The sequence below is a fragment of the Pezoporus flaviventris genome, unplaced genomic scaffold, assembly GCF_033815535.1.
Source record: "Pezoporus flaviventris isolate CSIRO_AGI_PZ_B2104156 unplaced genomic scaffold, CSIRO_AGI_Pfla_v1 ptg000138l, whole genome shotgun sequence".
NCBI classification, from domain to species: Eukaryota; Metazoa; Chordata; class Aves; order Psittaciformes; family Psittacidae; genus Pezoporus; species Pezoporus flaviventris.
In genome coordinates, this window is record NW_026892686.1 from 16,437 (window position 1) to 38,389 (window position 21,953).

Here is a 21,953-nt window from a genome sequence, read left to right on the forward strand (position 1 = left end):
AAGGAACGGGTTCCCTCCTGCTCTCAGGCATACCAGCCCCACTGAGTTAGCTCAAAGAAACCAAGAACCCAGCCAGGATAATACAATCCATCTGTGTTAAACTGCACCAAACGATGTGGGATGTGGAAGTACAAGGATGTGACATACAGAACACGTATGTATGCGTGCCAGGTGGGAAGGCAACTCCAGCCTCTTCGTCCTCCCCTCACGGCCATGTGCTGATCATCAGAGCATCCTGCCAGAGGATGTGGAGATGTTGCGGATCATGCTCAGGCCTTTGAGGCCAGATGCCTTCCACCTTTCAGTGCTGCTGCTTCCCTTTCAGCGAGGGTGGAGGCTCTGCCATGGACAGGCTGGGAAGCTTGGAATCCCACCAAAGGAACTGGGAGGTCCCCGGCTGGTACCGCACCACAGCAATGTCACGGAGCGCTGGTTTTGGCAAGGACAGACTTCACAGTGCTTGGAGAAGCGTAGGGACCATTGGCCATGATGATCTTGGAGGATCCAAGTGGCAAAAGCTGCTGGAGTCCCACCTCAGAGGTGTGGTGGCCTTGCAGAGCCTTCACAGGACAGCAAGAGACTGAGAGCTTCATCCATGGTAACAGCAGCAACGAGCTGAACCTGAGCCCTCATCAGGCAGCACAAGGCCTGGAGCAAATCCCTCCTCCAGGAAAAGGAATAAAGCAACCAGACCCCCCTCAGCAGTGCTGCAATGAAGCAGCTTGTGCATCAAAGCACCTTCTCCCCCGTAACAGGGGTTCCCAAAGCAGTTTAAGCCCCTTCCTACCTCACTAGGCAAAGACCTGAGTACCAGCAAGCAGGGCATGGTCTGGCTCAGCAATGATAAGCTCTGGCATGGGGTAAGAGGGGTTAGGAAGGTTTAATCTTAAACTAAAACAAAGACTTACCTACTCCAGCCAGCTGCACTGGGACCACAGCAACCCAGGGAGGCAAAACATGGGTTTAGCAAGGGTTAATCTGGGCAAATCCCACTTTGGAAAGCACTTGAAGAGGTTGTCCCAGCTCATGTTTGCAGCGAATCATGAGGAATCCCCTCCCCAGAAGCTATTTAAGCCATAGATTAGAGTATTAAACAATTGCTGTTAGCTCCCATCTCTGAATTCCCAGTTAGCTTCTCCCCACACCCTGAACCTCAGCACCACTTCACCAGTCTGATGCCAGGCACTGAGGTTTCACATGCTCCCACTGAGGTCAGGGCACCGATTTCACCGCGTTTATTGGGGGAGGAAGGGGAAGGATCACTACACGGTGGAAATCATCTGCTACAGGAGACAAAACCAATTCCCTAGGCTCAGAAACTGGGTAGATGCTTTCCTGTATGTGCTTAAGGCAAGAGGCCTATCGGAGATCCATCAGGACTACGTCTCTCTCGACTACTGACACGTGATTGCAGGTCTGAAAGAGAAGGGAAGAGAAGGAGGGGACAGGGGGGTTATCCAGATGTTATCCAGCTCAGGTGAGCCTCCTGACACCACCTGCACCCAGGGTACTTCACAGAACAGCCCTCATGGACCAGGAACCAGTGCCCTGCCCAGTGCCACAGGGACCATAGCAAGACACAAATACACACCCCAAGCCTTTGCCACCTCCTCGACCTGTTTCTGCTCTGCATCGCACCAATATGCACTAACAAGAGCGAAAGCTCCCGCACCTCAAATCTAGAAGATCCATACCCTGCCAGGCTGACCCTCCTGTCCTGGGTCACAGCCCAGCACAGACACAGGCACCAATTCAACTCGTGGTCCTGCAGCCCTGCTGCCTCGTGGGGTCACTTACAGTGAAGAGAGGGGGGTCTTTGGAGTGCGGGTGGAATCCTTTCTGCCGGCAGGAAGAGATCTCGTCCAGGCCATGCTCTGTCAGCTTGAAAAACCCTGTCCTAGAGCAAATAAACACAACCTCTGTGTGGCTCAAGCCTCTGCAAAGAGAAGCCCCTCTGCTGGGTCTCAAGGAGCACGCTTGAGCCTGCTTATCTCAAGTGAGAGCGGACAAGGATGCTGCAGGACACCCACGTGCCCAGAGCCTCCTCTCCACAGCCCTGCAGCTGCAGACCAGTCTCCTTCCATAGAATCCAGAGTCACAGCATGGTTTGTGTTGGAAGGAGGCTTAAAGCTCATCCATTTCCAACCCCTGCCATGGGCAGGGACTCCTTCCACTAGAGCAGCTTGCTCCAAGCCCCTGTGTCCAACTTGGCCTTGAGCACTGCCAGGGATGGGGCAGCCACAGCTTCTCTGGGCATCCTGTGCCAGCGCCTCAGCACCCTCCCAGGGAAGAGCTTCTGCCTAAGAGCTCATCTCAGTCTCCCCTCGGGCAGGTTAAAGCCATTCCCCTTGGCCTGTCCCTACAGGCCCTTGTCCAAAGCCCCCTTCTACAGGTGGGCATCCATTGCCCAGATACAACCCCCCCAAACCAGCTCAGAAGAGCTGTCAACTCACACGTGCTCTTCCAGCCTCATTTGATGACTTGATGCTTTATACCCACATCAGGAATCCGACAGAGGAAGGGCTGTGGTAAAGACCCCTTCAATGCCTCCTTTTGGTGGGTCATCACAGGCAGAGGGAAAGGCCTTCCCTACCCACATCCATACTTACTCCTGGTATTTTGGAGAACACACGATAGCAATGGACTCTGGCAACATCATCTGGTAGGAGCAGTGTGTGTGCAGGTCGACGCTGGAGAGGAAGGCTGTCTGCGTGGGGTGAGTCTGCAACACAGGACAACATAAGAGAGGAAGTTAAGGCAGGGTTGGAGAGCTGGTCCAAAGGGACCGTGTCCAACAAGGGAAGCAACACAGCTCCTTGGATGGCACAGAGAACACACTGAAAAGAGGTTTAGATTGTCCCAAAACATCTCCTCTTTCTCCATTCAGAATACAGGAGGAGTTCCACATCTCTGGCCATATCCCACAGGAAGTCACGCTTCAAGGCACAACACTTTTAGGTACCCCACTGCCAAAGGCCTCCAAGAAACCACTTCCACCAAGATGGCCAAGGGTTGTAGAGACAACCAGCACCTCACCCAACCCCATCTCACAGGTGGATTTCACAGCCTAAAGATCTTGTTTTGTCTGTTAGGGCTTTTTTTTTGTTGCCAAGACCAGTGGAAAGGTCCAAGGAACCCCTGAGGGTCCCTGAATGTCACGGAGCTGTCACTGAAGAGTCAACCCCAAAGCAGCCACCCTGCATATATCAGGCACTCTGCAGCAGGCATTTACTTGTCAAAGCCCTCGAGGCAGCTGCTGCTTTCTAGAGATTACTCAGCAGCACCAAACATTTTGCTTGGCAGGGATCTGACTGCCAAAGGCTCCATAGGGACAGGGAACAGGGCACTGCTGGAGCCAGCAGAGGAATCTGGAGCTGGCACATCCCAGGGCAGAGCAGCACACAGTTCCCTGTGAAAAGCAGCGCTACTACAGGGATGCAGCATGGGAGAGGCCCTGTGCTGAGAGCAGGAGCTCAGGACCCAACAGTCAGGGACTCCCCTGGAATCAGCTTTTAGCCGGGTGCAACATGAGCTTCATGTGTCCCACTTCAAAGGGCTTGATGCTTTAGGAAGGGACCCAAACTTAACATAGGCCCAGGTGTCTCCAGCAGTGTGAATAGTGACTGGGATGGCACCAGAGGGAGAAATTCAACCAGAGGATGCTGCCATCTCCACGCCAAGGTGTGGGAGCAAGTGCAGAGGAGGCCACGAGGATGCTCAGGGGCTGAAGCAGCTCCCATATGGAACCAGGCTGAGAAAATTGGGGCTGTTCAGCCTGGAGAAGAGAAGCTGTGTGGAGACCTCAGAGCAGCTTCCAGTGTCTGAAGGGGGCTACAAGGATGCTGCAGAGGGGCTCTTCATCAGGGACTGTAACAACAGGACAAGGGGTGATGGGTTCAAACTGAAACAGGGGATGTTCAGGTTGGAGATAAGGCAGAAGCTCTTCCCTGTGAGGGTGCTGAGGCACTGGCACAGGGTGCCCAGAGAAGTGGTGAATGCTCCATCCCTGGCAATGTTCAAGGCCAGGTTGGATGGGACTTGGGTGACATGGTCTAGTGTGAGGTGGCCCTGCCTACGGCAGGGGGTTGGAACTGGATGATCTTAAGATCCTTTCCAACCCAAACCATTCTGTGATTCTATGATCTCCTCCAGTAAACTCCCCTCCACCAGCCCTGTTCCATGCACCCCTTTCTCTCCTGCCTGAATTTAAGGCCAGTTGGGAAGTGAAACAGGAACCAGAGACTCACATGGATCCAGCCCAGTGTCACAAGGCTGTGTTGATCCTGGATCATGAAGAGCTCCTCCTCATTCTCTGTGTTGCAGTAATCGGGGCCCCCGTGCTGCTTGGGAACGATGACATGGGTTATGGTGAACTCGTTCCTCATCTGCAAGGCAGCACAGGGAGGCTGTTACCCACCAGACACCCCCAAGCAGGAAACAAGGGTAATTTCCTAAGCTTTGGAACATGGTCCTTCTGCATTCAGAGCTCAGGGGCCTGGCCAGGGGAACAGCAGGCCTGGAAACAAGCCCATGGATGCATTCACCATCCAGTTATGGGTCATAGACATGGTAACTGCAAGTTACTAGCAAAGGAGTCACAGGGTTTTCTGAGTCTGAGCATGCCACATGGCTTTCTGTTTAATTTCCCCTGCTGTGCAGAGCACCCACAAGAGCTCAGAGAAGCCCAGGACACCCACTGAGTGAATCTCTCCACTCACCAGGAGATGATGCCTCATAATTAAACAATCATCATGAGTTTAGAAGCAGCTGCATTGCAGAAAGTTGCCACATCAAACAGCTTCATCTTAAAGCACACTTCTGCGAGCAAAGCAGCCCCAGGTGACTCAGGGAGACAGGATGGAGCTGCCAATAGAAACCTGGGCATGCAAACACTGTCTGGGGGAGAACTAACTGTCTCCAGAGAGTGTTTGCACACCCTTGTCTTGGTGGGGGTCCTAGTTCACAGCTGGGACACCTCAGTCCTGCTGGTATCAAAAGGACAAACAACCGGAGCTGCCTGTCACTGGCAACATGGGAGGGCTTGAGGCAGGAGAGAGGAAACCGAATACCCATGGGGACTTGGCAGCTGGCACCTCACTCAGTATAAGGAGATCCTAACGTAAAAGCGAGGGAAAGAAGAGGCAGATCATCCTCTAGCATGACCAGCAGGTCAAAGGAGCTCTGCCTCTCTGCTCTTATAAGACCCCATTTGCAGCAGTGTGTGCAGTTCTGGTGTCCTCAGCATCAGAAGGACATGGAGAAGAGGCCATGAGGATGCTCAGGGGCTGGAGCACCTCCTCTATGGAGCCAAGCTGAGAACACTGGGGCTGCTCAGCCTGGAAAAGAGAAGCTGCGTGGAGACCTCAGAGCGACTTCCAGTGTATGAAGGGGGCTACAAGGATGATGGAGAGGGTTGGAATTAGAATCATAGAATGGTTTGGGTTGGAAGGGATCTTAAGATCATCCAGTTCCAACCAACTAGATCATCATCCCTCGAGTAGATGTCTTTCATTTTTTCCAACCGAAATCATTCTATGATTCTATCCCTAACACTCACATGGAAGCCGAGCCATCAGCTAAACAGCACTACAGCCTTCTGTGGCAAGAATCAGGGTCCTCCAGCCATTTCCAAAGCACCTTGACAAAAGGTCCCTGTGCCACTTGAAGGGTCTTAATCAGGATTAGCACCTTACCAGCTTACCACAGAGGATCCCACATGTCTCCACACCCCGGACTGTGTTGGCATCAGCCAGCTGGAGGAATTTCTGACACAGCTCCCTAGGGACAATGACCTGGCGAAGGATGCCCATGCCTGCATCTGTGGGGAGAATGGGAGCACAATGAGAGTCAGGGACACTGGAGAAATGGGCCTTTAGGTCAGTACCTGAAGGGATTAGGCTGAGGAAAATCATCCTAAAAACATGAACTGCTCTAACGGTGACCCTCACAATGGTAGTCACAGACACTGAAGTCACTGAGATGCTTCATAAAGGGCAGTGACTACCTCTTTCAGAACAGGGTAAAGGCACATAGACAGAGAAACACCTTTAGCAATGTGTTAAACCCCCCAATATTTTGTTAATAACAATGAACACCTTCCCCCCCACTTACAGAATGTCATTTAAATAAGATGTGCCACTGGTCAAGAACTACTCATTTAGAAGTGTCTGAATCAGTATTTTGGAGCCATATTTAGCTAAAGAGGGTTTGGTGAGGAAGAGGATTCAGTCAGCCTCAGCCAAGAACTCAACCCCAAGCTCCAACATTTGGATCTAGGAAAGCCAAACAGGCTGTAGCCCCTAGATCAGCAGAGATTAGGCTAAGGAAGCATGGTGGGGGCAATTCCCAAGAGGAAACACTTCTCCCCAGCCCTACAAACCTTTACAGGACAACAGGGACAACATCCAGTGACTTGGAAAGCCAAACCCCCCGACGGGATGGAATCACAATCAGATACTTCCAAGAGCCTCCCAACAGATCAGCTCTTTGGCTGTTTGGCTGAGCCCAGCAAGGGAGAAGGGTGCACTGAGGGGTACTAACTGTTTTCTGTGCTTCCCAAAGCACTGGGTTTCAAAGACCTGTCCACAACAGGAGGTTTGGATGAGACAGTCCCCGCTGATGGACTTGCAGGATGAACTGGAGAGACTGGGATTGAATCAGTTGGGGGCTTTTCCATGCCAGGGATGAGGGGCCCATCCAGAGCCATAGGACTTGGTTCTGGCTGTCCAAATTCCTGCACTATCCTCAGGCGCTCCTTCTCCAGCTCCTGTCGTCGGATCATCTCCTCAAAGACATGGAACTGCTCTTGCTCTGCCTGCTGCTGCTTCATCAGGGCCACCCGATTCCTCTCCTCCTCCAGCTGCTGCTGCAAAGCCAAATTGCGTGCAAATGCCTCTTCCTCCGCTTTCTGCAAGGGGAAACACCACAGGACATCAGCAGGCAGGGGAACACGAGGCCTCCACACTGCAGACCCTCAGTAATCCCAGGGGGTTTCAAAAGGTAACCAGCAAAAAGCACCCCCTGCAAGGAAGCTTCAGCTTATAACACAGAGATCCACACCTCCATCAGGAGAGCCAGCCAGACCAGGGCAGTAAAACTGCTGTCTTACCCTCCTTATTCCACAGAAATAGAATTCCAGGTTGATTCCCCTCTATCCTATCTCTAAAATTGCACTTGTCTGCAGCAAAACTGACTGCAGTTTTCTACTTTGCCCACACAACCCTAGATCCTTGTTCGTGCTGTTACCAGCTACCTGCTGAGTACCATAAGACCTAAACCTCATGTTGTGACAAAGAGGGCAAAACCCCAACCAACAGTCAGCTCACTGCCTCCAGGATGCACAAAGATGCAGAGGGGCCTATGTCAGATTCACTCACATACCAGCAGCAGAGACATGATCATAATAACCCTGTGCTGCAGTGATGAGGCTAGACCCTGCAGGGTGGGGTTACCCAGGCATCACACTCCAGAACACCCAGGGAACCCTGGAGACCTGCTGTTTTCCACACCCTTTGTGGCTCAGGGTCTTCTGGGGAGCACAGGTCTCCAGTCTCCTGTCACTCACCTTCTGCTCCTTGTACTTAGCATAGTCCTTGGCGTACCTCTTTAACAGCTCCTTCTTGAGCTCTTCAGCTCGGGGGAAGGCTACTTCTTTCAGTTTCTGAAGGGAGGAAACACAGTCAGGACAGGGTGATGGCCTCAAGGCAAGGCAAACAGGACCTGAAGAGATGCAAGAATCGATGGACAGGCAGCACCCAGAGGTTATAAACCATCCAGGAGGAAGGAAGGGCTGAACAGCTGCACCACGTGTGGGCAGGCTTGCAGAGAGGTTGTATCTGGGTGACACAAACAGCAACACCAACAACACTGAGCAAGAGCTTCGGCAGCATTGTCCTTTGCTCTTCTGCTCAATGTGGAAGAGAGGAGCAGTAGCCTCTTGTGTCCAAGAATCCTGTGGCAAATCCCTTGAGCACCACCACGCTGAGCATCCAGCCACCATGCATGGAAAAGCCACGTGGTCTTTGAAATGCAAGGACTTTAACAGGAACAAAAAGACATCCCAATGCTCAGCAGCAAGTAAAGTGGACAACCACAGCCCAGAATCATGGAATGGTTTGGGCTGGAAAGGACCTTAAAGCTCTTCCACTTCCAACCCTCTGCCATGACCAGGGACGCTTCACACTAGACCAAGGCTCTGTCTAAACTGGCCTTGAACACTGCCAGGGATGGAGCAGCCACAGCTTCTCTGGGGACCCTGTGCCAGTGCCTCAGCACCCTCACAGTAAAGAACTTCTGCCTTATATCTCACCTGAACTTCCCGTTTCAGTCTGAACCCATCACCCCTTGTCCTATCACTACAGTCCCTGATGAAGAGTCCCTTTCCAGCATCCTTGTTGGCCCCCTCAGATATTGCTTCCCAGTGTTTGTGTGGCTCACTCGCCCCAGGGCCACGAAAATCCCATGGGGCTCATAACCCCAAAGGATTTCCAACAGCAGCATTAAAGTCTTGACCTTGTTACTACTCACTTTCACTGTCTCCCTCTTCTCAGGTATGACAGCAGTTTTGTAATCACGGTGCTGTGGCAGCTTCTCGATGAAGAGCCTGTAAATACAAGAGAGAAACTGCATCTCAGAGCAGAAAGGGACAAACACAAGACACTAAGTGGCATATCTGGGGTCATGGAGCATGCCCCTCTAGCACTGCCCCCTTGCTCTGCCACCTCCCTGGGCCCTGTGCTCCCCACAATCAGGACAGTCACCTTCTTTCTGCAGGAAGCCATCATGTAACAGCCTCCTGAGCTCTTCAGGCACACAGATCTCATTGAGTCCCAGGGGAGCACCTCACACCTGGACTTTGGAGATGATCCTCAGGGATAAATCCTTTTGTTTTGAACAGAAACATTAACAAGCTGGTCTAAACCACCAAGGACTCTGGCAGAGATTCAGAAAGGTCCTTGGGCACCTGCCTACACCTCTGTGAGCATCCAAGGGGATCACACACAAGCTCAAGGATTCAGCTGACTCAGTGCTCACATGGTCCTTCTGTACAAAAGAACACTTTGTGCCTGAGATGGGGAAATCAGCTCAGACCTTGAAAAGAGAAAACTTGCAGGAAAGCTAAAAGCATGTTCACATCCCCAGCTTCTGCATCAGGAGCCTTTTGGCTCTGTGTCCTCAACCATGCCCCAGGGTCAGGGCAGTGTTTCAGGCAGCAGAGCTGCTTCTGTGCAGACTTCACAGAATCACAGACTGGGTTGGGTTGGAACCTCAAAGCTCATCTAGTTCCACTCTCTGTGACTATGAACAGGTTAAGCTTCAGCTTCTCTACAAATGGGATAATGTTCCCCTGCCAGTGAGCTCTGCAGTGAAGATGCAAGCTCTAGAAGTCCTGCAAGCACTAGAACAAGGAAAGCAGCCTGCAAACACAGGACAATTCACTCTGGTTCATCTCTCTGAGGCTCCCCAGGCTTGAGGCATCCCTGAGCTCTCTCTGGTATCAAGTCCCCGGTTGTGCACAAGCAGACAGCGTGCTCAAGGTGAGCTCAGCTGAGTCCTTGTCTCCTGCTAGTGGAGCTGTGCTTGCTCTGAGTCCACAAAAGCCTGTGGCCGTAAGGCAAAATCCCTGCCCTCCTCTGTGGCTCTCTTATACCACTTCAGCATCTGAAGAAGGATGCTCTCCAGATCCTTTAGGCACAAGGAATAAGGGTAGTGAGGACGAGACTGTACCCCAGGGAGCAGCACAAACAAACCAAGCAGGAAGAACTCAGAGGGGACAGAGTGAGAACACTCCTCACGCTGAGAAGCCTCTGTGTGTGCTGTAAATAAACCCAGCTGGTTCAAACCTCAGTCCTCTGGGAGAAAGAAAGACTTTTTGCAACCCCAAATGCTCCTGGTTGCCACGGAGAGGGTGAGGATGCTCTTGCCAGAGGCCACGGGATCAGCATAACCACGTCACAGCCTGGAGCCACAGAGAAGCTCCCTCTCCATTTGAAACACACAGCGAGGTCCCTGCTCCCAGCTAGTGGTTGTTCATGAAGTAGGTCACTGTGTCGAGGAGACAAAACAAGGCAGTGCTCATTGCCAGCAGCGAGCTGATTAAAATGGAAGGCATTAATTAAAAAGGATTAAGAGCAGATGCTGGCCTGGAGAGGATGGAAAAACCAGCGGAGACAGCTGGGGTTTCACATGTCAGGAAGGGGGGAAAGCAGGCAGCAGGATGAGAGGGGACTCAGGCTGCCAGAGGAAATCTCTGGGACAAGACCAGGCAGTGGCAGGCTGGGGATGGAGGCAGAAGAAGGGCAGGAACTGTTCATGTTTCCTACTGACATCCCACCACGGCCTGGCAACACTGGAACCAGCAGTTTCGAGCTGGTTCAAAGCTTCTCCTGCTCCCGAGTCCACCCCAAGCAGCAGCTGTTTGGCACTGAGCAGCCACATCACAGGCTATTTATACAGAGTGCTGTGGCACACATGCCAAACCACGTCCCTCGAGTGCCTTCCAACACCCCACACAAACCCCCGGCTCCAACCCTGGCAGCTCACAGCCATGCAGCAAACCAGGAGCCCAAACACCACAGAAAATACATGTCTGTCTGCTTGCCTTCTTATCTGGCTCCAGCAAAATCAAATCTAGTGTGCCCGATGGGGATGTAACGAAAACATCCACTCAGGTCAATACAGAAGCTGTTCAAGAAGACAAGCAAGCAGATGTCTTACAAGACACACGTTAAAAGTCCAGTCTGGTTAGTCTTTAAGAGATAGAATCATGGAATGGTTTGGGTTGGAAAACTCATCCCGTTCCAACCCCCTGCCACGGGCAGGGACCCCTTCCACTAGAGCAGCTTGCTCCAAGCCCCTGTGTCCAACCTGGCCTTGAGCACTGCCAGGGATGGGGCAGCCACAGCTTCTCTGGGCACCCTGTGCCAGCGCCTCAGCACCCTCACAGGGAACAGCTTCTGCCTTATCTCCAACCTGAACATCCACAGTTTCAGTCTGAACCCATCACCCCTTGTCCTATCCCTACAGTCCCTGATGAAGAGCCCCTCTCCAGCATCCTTGTAGCCCCTTCAGACACTGGAAGCTGCTCTGAGCTCTCCACACAGCTTCTCTTCTCCAGGCTGAACAGCCCCAATGTTCTCAGTCTGGCTCCATATGGTAGCTGCTCCAGCCCCTGAGCATCCTCATGGCCTCCTCTGGACTGGCTCCAACAGCTCCATGTCCTGATGCAGAGGACACCAGAACTGCACACAATGCTCCAATTCAGGTCTCATGAGAGCAGATAGCTGTGCTGCCCTCCTGCCTCCTATGAGGGCTGGGCAATAAGCTTCATTTCTGCATGAGAAAGAAAGGTGCTGTGCAGCCAAAATGACCCACACAGGATCCCATCAAACACACCAAGCCAAGAGGCTCTCATGTACTTCCCAGAGCTGGAGTCTTCCCCTTATCAAAGGCACAGCCTGATGTGGGAAGCTGCCATACACTCCAGCAGGCAGCTGGGCTCTGAGGAAGGACAACACAGCACTGACTGCACATGTGGGGTGAAGCCCTGGGGAAGGAATTCAGGTCCCATTTCTAGAAAGAAGAGAGCAGAGCAAGTCCTGTGAGAGACTCCAACCACCAGCACCCCACTCTTGCCTTCTGGATCATCCCCCTTGGAAAAGGACATCTAGAAACTCCTATACCTCCTCAGCTACAGCTTCACATCTTCATTTAAAGAAATGAGATGATGACATCAAGTTCCTATCTTTGGAGAAGCCAGGGGAGCATCATCACTGGAGATATCACACCCAGGGAAGGTTTTCCCCTTCCTGGCAGCCAAGCAAACATAAATGCCATGAGTATTTGAGGGAAGAACACACCAGCACCTATCAGTGTCCTAATGAACCAGAGAAGGTGCTTTTAGTTCATTTGTTTAGTTAAAGAGTTTCTCCTTCGGCCACAGCTATGTAACCAGCCTGGAAACCTTCCCAAGGGCTTTACACTCCCCAGCTCCCTGTGCAGCCTCCCTGTGATGCCCATAAAAGCTCAGGAAGTGCAAGGCGGGAAGAAAAGCTAATCAGAGAAAAATGCACTGGATTTAAGGAGCAGGAATCCTGCCCACGGGGGTAGGCAGAGAGAAAAGCCACATTCTGGATAAGTGGGTAGTGTGGGCACAGCAGAGACCACACCAGAGAGCATCGAGTGGGAGCAGGAGGCCAGGCTTTTGGCCAACAAACCCACAGGAAGAGGACACTCTGTGCCACTGGGATATTTTATGAGGATCCCAGTTTTCAGCTCTTTAGACACCAAGAGGCACAGCTACAGAAGCACACTTGCTCTGCTCGTAGTCAGGCTGCTCAGACACGATCCAGACCTGACACCACGTCACCGGAGTGCACGCTCCGGCTTGGCAGACACAGCAGTGGGGTTTCAGACCCAAGATGGCTCGTTTCTGGGCAGCTATAGAGATGACAGCAAGAAAATACAGCTCTGCACTTGTCTACATGGAATGTAGACCCTACAGCTGGAGACCAGGCAGATGAACGACCAAGCATGGTGTTGGCTGGGTTTATATATAATCTAGGGCTTTCTAGAAGGGTGCTCAGTAGCCAAGAAACTCAACAGTTAGTTGGGATTAAGTTCTTTGGACCCAGAACTCCCTCTTACATCCCTCCTGAGAAGGGTTTGGGTGTACACGTGCATGGCTGAGGGGGCATCACATTCTGAGATGTGAAACTAAATCTACAACTGGTCCCTGCACCTGAAGGAGGAACTCACAGCCTGCTGTAAAAGGCTTTAGTAATTCCAGTGTAAAAGCAGGTTTCTCCTCTGAAGCTGGTTCATTAGAGAAACCACCAACCAGACTATGTCTTTTCCAGGTAGATACCTGATACACAGATCCTTGATCATGGATCCTTGCCAATCCATATGATGTCATGGCTAACCTAGAGACAATCAAGGCCAATCTATAACCACTCTAGAGTGACAAAACCTCCCTCCTGCTCACAGGAGTATTCTGTAGCAGAGGAACACAAGATGAGCCTGGTTTCCAAAGGACCTTTTACAAACACCCTGCAAAGAGGTGAGTGGTGTTTGTGGGTTTCTGCCTCACACCCTTACAACATCACTTGGTCAATGGAACCAGCTCCATCCTCACCTATGTGGGAACTGGAATTCCAAAGGAGCAGAGCTCTGGACAGAACCCAGTTCTTCCAGCTCAGCAAGACCTCCCGGCGTTTAGACACGCTCTAAATACTGAACACCAAGCCCACAACCCCTTGCATGGACCACAGGTTTGCTGCAAGCCAAGCAACGCTGCTCTTACGTGATGTATTTGTTGTACAGGATAAAGGCATGCTCCATGTTGCCCTCCTCAGAGTAAATGGTGGCCATGCGGAGGATCTCCACCCCGGAGCGGTAGTAGCGTCGTGGTGGGATGTCCTCATTCACTTCCACAGCACTTCCCACCTGGATCAGTCGTCGCACTCGCTCCTCCGGTGGGAGGCTGATGTCAGCGTGGTCAGGCATAGCCCCACACATCAAAGCTGTGGTGGGAGGAAAGGCAAACACATCAAAACCAGTGTCAAACAGGTAACTCACCCAGTTTATAGAATCATAGAATGGGCTGGGGTGGAAGGGACCTTAAAATCATCCAGTTCCAACCGCCTGCCATGGGCAGGGGCACCTCACACTAGACCGTGTCACCCAAGCTCTGTCCAACCTCGCCCTCCTCCATAGAAATCACCCCCCTCAGCAGAAAAGCATTTAATTCATGGGCCAAGCAAGGTCCTTAGGAAGAGAACTGGGAGAGGCCCAGCTCTTTTGGGGCACAGTGCTTGGATGTTTACCTTGACAACCTGAAAAGCAGCCACAAATTCAAGATCAGGCCATGGTAATGATGACATGGGTCTGACCCAACCAAATCCTACCCAAAACAGCATTTCCTTCCCACTTGTCTCTCTGCACAACAGAACTAGTTCTGGTCACTGGTTTGGGGCGAGATGATCACAGCTTTTCATTCAGCCTCAAGCAGAACCAGCTTCACAGTGTGCACGGTTTCGCTTACACAGCAGCGAGGTGAGAAGGGAGCTGAAGCCAGTGCTGCTCAGCAGATCTGCCCTCACCCAACCAGCTCAAGCCCAGATTGCTCCTGCCTGGGCACAGTCACAATCCCTCTCTGCTCTGTGCTGCAGGAGGCACACCCGATGCCCCAGGAATGCACCTCGACCTGATCCATGTGCCTGCCTCTGACAGAGCCTTCTCAGCCATGGCACAAGTCGATGAACTTGAAGCAGAGGAAGCAGCATCGAGACTGTCTGAGAGGCAGCGAGCCCACACTCAGCAATGCTCTTCCCTCTCCACTAAAAGCAGTTTTCCCCTGGAAAAGCCACCCCAGAACCAGCTTAGGGGTTAAATTCCCTGTGAAATTACAGAGCTGAATCCACAGCAGCTCAACAAACCCTCCAGCAACTCAACTGCCACACATGGCATGCAACTGAATCATAGAACAGAATGGTTTGGGTTGAAGGGAGCTTAAAGCTCCTCCAGCTCCAACCCCTGCCACAGGCAGGGACCCCTTCCACTAGAGCAGCTTGCTCCAAGCCCCTGTGTCCAACCTGGCCTTGAACACTGCCAGGGATGGGGCAGCCACAGCTTCTCTGGGCACCCTGTGCCAGCGCCTCAGCACCCTCCCAGGGAAGAGCTTCTGCCTAAGAGCTCATCTCAGTCTCCCCTCTGGCACGTTAAAGCCATTCCCCTTTGTCCTAGCATGATTTACTGTGACTCATTCCTAAACAAGGGAAAGGTCCTGAGCTGAGCTAAGGATCTGACCTGAGGATCCTGAGCAGCAGAGGAGCTGCCCTTCTAGGGTTACTCTGGAGCACAAGTCCCTTGTTCAGGCTGGAAGGTTCATGTTTCTGAGCCCAAATCCTGGAGGGGGCTCAACAGGCCTCTTGCCCTAAATAAGGGCTGTAGGATGCAGTCCTGCCAGAAGTAGCTGTGCCAAAGTACTTACTTATAGGGCTCAGAGTGACCTTCAGCTTCTCTTCCTCACTGCTGCTTCTACCAGGGGTGGGTTCAGTTGCTCCTCAAAGGCAGAGCTCTCAGTCACCCCCAACCAAGCTCCACAATCCTCCTACCCCAGGAGATGACAAACACCACTCACTCCCATGTGGTAACTCCCTGGTGCCTTCAATCCAGAGCTCCCCCTTTAATCCCCAAAGCACCTCAAGAGATAAAGTGGCCAAAGCACCCACCGAGCTGCCAGCCACCAAACTACAGTCCTCTTCCTCTCACCATTGGGCAGCAAGAAATCATAAGGACATGGAGCTGTTGGAGCAAGTCCAGATCAGTGTCTGAAGGGGGCTACAAGAATGCTGGAGAGGGGCTCTTCATTAGGGACTGTAGGGATAGGACAAGGGGTGATGGGTTCAGACTGAAACAGGGGGAGTTCAGGTTGGAGATAAGGCAGAAGTGATTTATGTGAAGGTGCTGAGGCGCTGGCACAGGGTGCCCAGAGAAGCTGTGGCTGCCCCATCCCTGGCAGTGCTCAAGGCCAGGATGGACACAGGGGCTTGGAGCAAGCTGCTCCAGTGGAAGGGGTCCCTGCCCGTGGCAGGGGTTGGAGCTGGAGGAGCTTTAAGCTCCCTTCAACCCAAACCTGCCATTCCATGACACCCCCCGCACCCCCCAAACCCAGAGCCCTCCCCACGGCTCTCATTTTAAGGTCTCTCCTTCACACCCTGCAGGGGAGAGCGGAGGAGCCCCACAACAAACCAAGGGGAGGCCCAAACCACATCCTCCTTCCTAACAGCAACGACACCCGCAGCCGGAGCCCCACGAAGGGAACCTCAGGGGACAACCCCCAACCGGAGCCCGCTTGTCCCGGTCCCCCCCCGGCCCCCTTGAGCCGCCCATGGCCCCGGCCCCGGGCCTGACCTGCCGCCGCCTCCCCTCAGCGCTTCCGGGTTCTGCCCGCGACGCCGACAGGGCTGCCCCGCCCCGCTTCAAACAGCCAATCAGGAGCCGCGGCAACATCCGGGTACCACCCGCTCCCCCTCGAACGAGAGGGCGCTTCCGTTCGCTGAGCGTCGTCACCTTAAAGGGGCAGCGCCCCAACCCGAAAACACGCTTTTTCACCCCAAAACGGTGGGGAGGGCAGAGCGCACCGCCGGGCTCAGGGGAGAGCCGAAGGGTCGGCCCAAGCAGGGAGGAATAACTGCCCTGCAAGTGGGGCTCGGGGGTTATGCACTGTGGGGATTTACTGCAGCGAAAGGGGGTGAAAAGGACAAAAAAACCCAAATAATGGAGTTTAGGCTGAATAAAATCTGTTGTATTGAGAAAAATAAGGAAGACTCTTTCAGCTGATGGTTAAAGGGATGCTCCTGCGGATGTTTCTTCAGCGTTAGTCCATTTGTGAATGTGTTTATTCTTCCCTGAGGGAGCAGAGCTCCGCCTCTGGAATTCCAGAGGAGACAAAATTCCTGCGGGATTTGTAAAAGCACCAGAGAAAGTAAATGAAAACTGAGCTAAAAGAGCTGCACTGGGAACAATTACAGCTCCCAATGGCTGGTGAAGGTTACAGCAAAGCCACCCATTCCAGCACCGAGACCCATCCCGGAGGGATGGCAGAAACAGCCCTGGATGGGCTTTCCTTACGGACAACATTCCCTATGCTGTCCCAACAGGTTTCCAGTGATGGTGCCTGCGTCTCCTGGCAGGCTGCATTCCCTGAGCTGGGCAGAACTGGGGGTTCTGAGGGGGAAAGAACAGTCCATTGCTCTGCTCCTTGGTGGGGAGCAAGAGCTGACAGTTCCTCGCTGCCAGCCCGTGGGGCTGCCTTGGATCCATCGCCCTGAGCTCATGTGTCTGTGTCTGTGCCATGGCACCTCTCCTACGGCTCTTCTTGGGGCTGCCAGATTTCCTGGAATGAAAAGTCAGGAGTCAGAACCAGGAGAAGTCACAGTAAGGGAAGTTTTCATGGAGTGGTTTGGGTTGGAAGGGACCTGAAAGCTCATCTCTGCAGAGCTGGCAAGGCAGGGCTCTCTTGCGTGCTCTCCAAGATGTAGCTTGTGGAAGTCCAAGTTTAAGGGTCTTAAACATGAGAAAGGAATTCAAGAGCCAAAAACCTACCTGGGCACCGCTATGGGGAACTGGTCTGAATGCTGTGAATAATGTTTGATCATCTGGTTGTTGCTGGCTGGGGTAGGGGCAGCTTTTTGTCTGAAGCAGTCTGAGTCCAATCCATTTAGTCCCCAGTTCCTTAAAAAGATATCCGCATGTTTTGACTGTTCCAACCATTCACAAATGATCCAAAGAGCTCTTCTACACTTAAAGCCCCCATCCCTCTGCATCACTGCTCCCCAAACAAGAATGGCAGTAGATCTTTCAACCTATATCTCCCAGCTCCCCACCTTCCTCCTTCCCCACTGGCCCCTTCGATCTCCCTTCCTAGGAGCCAGTCACATTAAGCACCTGCTGCTTGACATCAGCTCTCCCTGAGCACACACTTGATTATGCACACAAAAAGACTCACTTTTTTACAGGTCTCTGCTGAAGATGTTGGATATAGTTGATTCTCTCTATAGGATGCCCTCGAGCTCTGTTGAACACTGAAGAGAAACAGGTCTGAGTTGCAACAACACTCTGTACATGTCACTTCAGGGGCTGCAGAGGACTTAAATCCTTTAGAAGGATTTTAACCCCTTCAACCAACACTAACATGCTTAGGTCACACAGGGTGACTTCACTCAGTGTTACTGCCCTGCACACCACAGCCTGGCACAGGGCAGAGCTGCAGTGATCCAACCCCTGTTCAGTGCCCACCACGTTCCCTCAACCAGGCTTAGCTCCACAGTCAGGCCATAAACTTAATTCCAGAGAGACCCTGAAGGCCGTAGAGGTGGATCAGGGCAAACCCCATGGAATTCAACAAGGCCAAGAGCAAGGTCCTGCCCCTGGGTTGGGGAAATCCAATACAAACACAGGCTGGGGGAGGCTGGATGGGACAGCCCTGAGGAGAAGGAATTGGAATGCTGGGTGAGGAGAAGCTTGCCATGACCTGGCTTCAGCGTGAGCTTGAGCCCAGAACCCCCTCCATGTGCTGGGCTGCACCCCCAGAATGTGAGCAGCAGCTCAGGGAGGGGATTCTCCCTCTCTGCAGTCCTGATCCAGCTCCCATTCCACATTACAGGAACACACACAAAGCTAAATCACAGTTACCTTCCTGGAGCGAGCACAAGTCTTCTGACCATCTAAATCACAAGCCCACAATAAACACCCTGCACCCAACAAGAACATCACACACATACGTACACTCAATTGCAGTGTTTGCCTCCATGCCTTCAACATCAATCAGGTACCTGTACAGCAAGAAAACTCTAATTACACAATTAGCTATGGAAACATTGAGAGGTTTGAGCTAACTCAACAAGAAGGAGTAACTGGGAAGTTTTTAGAACTTCTATTTCTGTGCCAGAATGGAGGATCAGAATTTGGGCTGCTGAAATTTGGGCCAAGAAGTGTCCCGAACAACAAGCTTCTCAAAGCTGAAAAGCTCTAAATCTTTGCAAATCTGGGATGACACAAGTTCACTTGACTCTTGACTTATTGCTGCAACTCTGTTTCCTCCTGGAGCACCAAGCAGCTGGCAATGCCACCACTGAACCCAGTTTGACTCACCTACAAACCAGGTAGCCAGTTCTGTTCAAGCCATGTGTGCAATGAACTCCTATGAGTTTATCTGTAAGACACCAAAATCAGGTTATATTTAAACAGCTTACTCCAAAATCCCACCAGAACAAGCCCGTTTGCTTTCACCCTCCAGCAGTGACACCAGCATAAATGACTACAAGGGACCACACACCAACATCACTATATTTATGTCTAATTAAAGCCATTGATTCGACTCATGAACTCAGTTAATCTCGAGTTTATCTGCATGGTCACACAGCTCACTACATGGAAGATGTATTTAAAAGCTCCACAAAAAGCCATCCCATGTTTCCCAAATATTAACAGTCATCTGTGTTTACAGAGAGCCTAGAGATGGACTCTCAAATGCAATTAAAGCTCAACTCAGTGCCAAATTATCAGAGAGCCAGCAGTAATCCCTTCACCACAACAATCCAAACTTACTGTCTTGACATTCACATGCCAAGAAGAGGAAAAGAAATTCATGCTGCTCATTCAGCACAAGAGGGACATGGAGCTGTTGGAGCAAGTCCAGATCAGGGATGGAATCACACTCCCGTATGGAGCCAGGCTGAGAACATTGGGGCTGTTCAGCCTGGAGAAGAGAAGCTGTGTGGAGACCTCAGAGCAGCTCCCAGTGTCTGAAGGGGGCTACAAGGATGCTGCAGAGGGGCTCTTCATCAGGGACTGTAGGGATAGGACAAGGGGTGATGGGTTCAAACTGAAATAGGGGAAGTTCAGGTTGGAGATAAGGCAGAAGCTCTTCCCTGTGAGGGTGCTGAGGCGCTGGCACAGGGTGCCCAGAGAAGCTGCGGCTGCCCCATACCTGGCAGTGTTCAAGGCCAGGTTGGACACAGGGGCTTGGAGCAAGCTGCTCCAGTGGAAGGTGTCCCTGCCTGTGGCAGGGGTTGGAGCTGGAGGAGCTTTAAGGTCCCTTCAATGCAAACCAGTTTGGGATTCTACAATTAAAACATCCCTGGCCTCCAGCCCTGCAGTGCCCTTCTCAAGGGAAATCCACACTTACTGTTGTTTCTGTTGTCTCTCAGAAACTGTTTTACAACATATTTGAACTGAGAAACGGTGTGCCTGTTTGGGATTTGATGTCCCATTGTCAAGATCTTTGAGTAGAAGACTGAGGCTGGGAGCTCCTACAAGAAAGTCAGTCAGTGATTTCCACAGAAAGCACAAGGATTCTTATCACATAAGCACACACCATAAACCCAGAAGCAGCTTTTCAGGTAAGACCAACAGAGCAGCAGCAGCTCTGTTTTAGGTAAGAACACTTCTGCTTCACCCCCTGGGCATAGGCCCAGTATTCCAGAGCAGCCTTTTGGCATTTTCATTTCTCTTGCCTTTCCTCCCCAGGGAACACGTAGAGGCTGGAACACTTTTCCGAGCCATTATCCACACATTTGATACCACAAGGCAAAGCTGGTTGTAAGCAAGTATTTGCTCAGGAGAAGCCTACAAAAATAGGTTTAGGGGATCACAAAACTTGTGCTGACTGGGACAAAGAGGATCTACACAACAGAGTTTAAACACTCCAGGCCTGAACTCGATTGAGGATGAAACCCCCACCCCAATGGGCCTTCAATGCCTCAACTCATCCCCCTGCCTGAGGATTTGAGTGCCTCACACTAAAGTTATCTTCTTGCAAGAAACATCTTGCTCCTTGCCAGCAATGTCAGGGCTTACACAGAGTTTCACTTCCTCAGCAGCAGGATCAAGACTCACCTCTGGCCTGTAGTAACGAGTGGTGTAGGTCAGGTCAATGATCAGGCCCAGCTCTTCCTTCTGCTCTTTGATTTTCTTAATGAGGTCATGGGGTGAAAATCTCTCCTCTGGATGAAGGTTCTGATCAAAGCTCTAAAAGGGAATAATGTTTAAGAGCTGATATTAACAATCAGGTGAACTGTGAACTGGAGGAGGAACGCTCCAGAAAGAGCCCAAAGATCATCCCTCCAAAGGGAAGGGCTCAGGCAAAGCCATATGGACACACAGGTTACACTGAGCCAAAGGAGAACATGCTCAGGCCCTTGCTGCTTTGAGGCTGCTCAGCTGAGGGTACAAAGCAGACTTTTCCCTGTGGCAGAACACTGCAGTGTGAAAAAGCACTCACAGAAAGTGAAGTTTTTGTACGGTGAAAGCCATCAAACAGGGCTTCAGCTCAAACAGAGGGCAGCAAACAGCACCACTCCTGGCCAGGAGCTTCTCAACCCCCTTGGACATTAACCAGTGTTTGCTTTAGGAGTACCTGCCCTGCTCAGACCCCTCCAGAGCAGAGCAGGATCCTGCACAGAATCAGCTTGATTGGAAAACAGCTTTAAGCTCATCAGGGCCAACTGTTGCCCAGCAGTGCCAAGGCCACCACTAACCCATGGCACTGAGGCCTCGTCTCCATGGTGTGTGAACACTTGCAGGGACGGTGACTGCAGCCCTGCCCTGGGCAGCCTGTTCCAATGCCTGAGCACCCTTTGGAGAAGGAACTGTTCCTCAGCTCCATCTAAACCTGCCCTGGTACCGCTTGAGGCCGCTTGCTCTTGTCCCATCCCTTGCTCCTTGGGAGCAGGGACCAATTCCCAGCCCCTGCTCCTGAACCTTGGCTCTGGCACTGCATTCCTTGGGATGCGCAGCCCCCAGGCTCCCGGCAGCACCAGTGGGAGCTGTTCACAGCATCCCTCCTGCCCTAACACAGTGGTGGGGGGGGGGAATGCTCAGGGCAAGGTGGCAGCACCCAGCATCATGGAATAGCCTGGGTTGTAAAGGACCTTAAAGCTCACCCAGCTCCAACGCCCTGCTCACGCTCATCGCTCCTCCACACACCGACCCCTCCCCGCCGCCACTTCCACCCTGCACACGCCCAGCGCGCACTCACCCTCCCCAGGGGCACCTTGAAGGCGATGAAGCGCGTTCCCGGTATCCTCCTGCCCACCGGGATGTAGTCGGTCCACCTAAACCCCACAGCACGGAAGCGTTAAACGGCTCAACCGCGGCCCGGCCGCCGCCGCCGCCCCCCCTCCCTCCCCTCCCGGGGACTCCCAAAGCCACCCAGGCCGCGGGGGCCCTTCCCTGCCGCGGCTCCGGGGGCCGGGAAGACCCCGGGGGAGGCCGAGGGGGGACCCGGGTCCGTGCTCACCGGTCCGGGACGCGGACCGCGCCTCTGCCCCCCATGGCGGCGCTGGTGCCGGCGTCAGCACCGAGCCCGGTACCGTCAGTTCCGCTTCCGCCACACGGCCCGCGGAGCCAGGCGGACGCCACGCCCCCCAAAAGAGACCACGCCCCTT

At 52.6% G+C, this 21,953-nt stretch overlaps 3 protein-coding genes across 7 annotated transcripts in view; 1 reads left to right on the forward strand and 2 right to left on the reverse strand.

Annotated features, from left to right (window-relative positions):
• Nucleotides 1-73: 73 nt before the first annotated feature.
• On the reverse strand, nucleotides 74-20,529 carry STAMBP (STAM binding protein). 5 transcript variants are annotated; one of them, XM_061479001.1, is made up of 10 exons: nucleotides 20,404-20,529; nucleotides 13,304-13,523; nucleotides 8,527-8,602; nucleotides 7,565-7,660; nucleotides 6,541-6,907; nucleotides 5,694-5,818; nucleotides 4,248-4,385; nucleotides 2,610-2,722; nucleotides 1,798-1,897; nucleotides 74-1,416 (listed from the first exon to the last, which is right to left on the reverse strand). In XM_061479001.1, exons 2-10 carry the CDS (start codon nucleotides 13,516-13,518, stop codon nucleotides 1,360-1,362), a joined length of 1,287 nt encoding a protein of 428 aa, XP_061334985.1. In that variant the 5' UTR covers nucleotides 13,519-13,523; nucleotides 20,404-20,529; the 3' UTR covers nucleotides 74-1,359. The 5 variants fall into 5 exon arrangements, with proteins under 5 accessions (XP_061334985.1, XP_061334984.1, XP_061334986.1 ...); XM_061479000.1 differs by lacking the exon at nucleotides 20,404-20,529 and adding an exon at nucleotides 15,916-16,593; XM_061479002.1 differs by lacking the exon at nucleotides 20,404-20,529 and adding an exon at nucleotides 13,827-13,946.
• The window catches only part of CDS2 (CDP-diacylglycerol synthase 2), a 165,507-nt gene continuing 143,982 nt past the window's right edge, over nucleotides 429-21,953 (forward strand). Inside the window, exon 1 of the mRNA XM_061478999.1 lies at nucleotides 429-432. The gene's annotated coding sequence lies outside the window, so the exon portion shown is untranslated. The remainder of the gene's footprint in view (nucleotides 433-21,953) is intronic.
• On the reverse strand, nucleotides 16,613-21,853 carry DUSP11 (dual specificity phosphatase 11). Its single transcript, XM_061479020.1, has 9 exons — nucleotides 21,806-21,853; nucleotides 21,545-21,620; nucleotides 20,404-20,535; nucleotides 19,694-19,817; nucleotides 18,658-18,718; nucleotides 18,292-18,338; nucleotides 17,513-17,588; nucleotides 17,110-17,238; nucleotides 16,613-16,900 (listed from the first exon to the last, which is right to left on the reverse strand). The coding sequence occupies exons 1-9, from the start codon at nucleotides 21,838-21,840 to the stop codon at nucleotides 16,648-16,650; spliced, it is 933 nt and encodes a 310-aa protein (XP_061335004.1). The 5' UTR covers nucleotides 21,841-21,853; the 3' UTR covers nucleotides 16,613-16,647.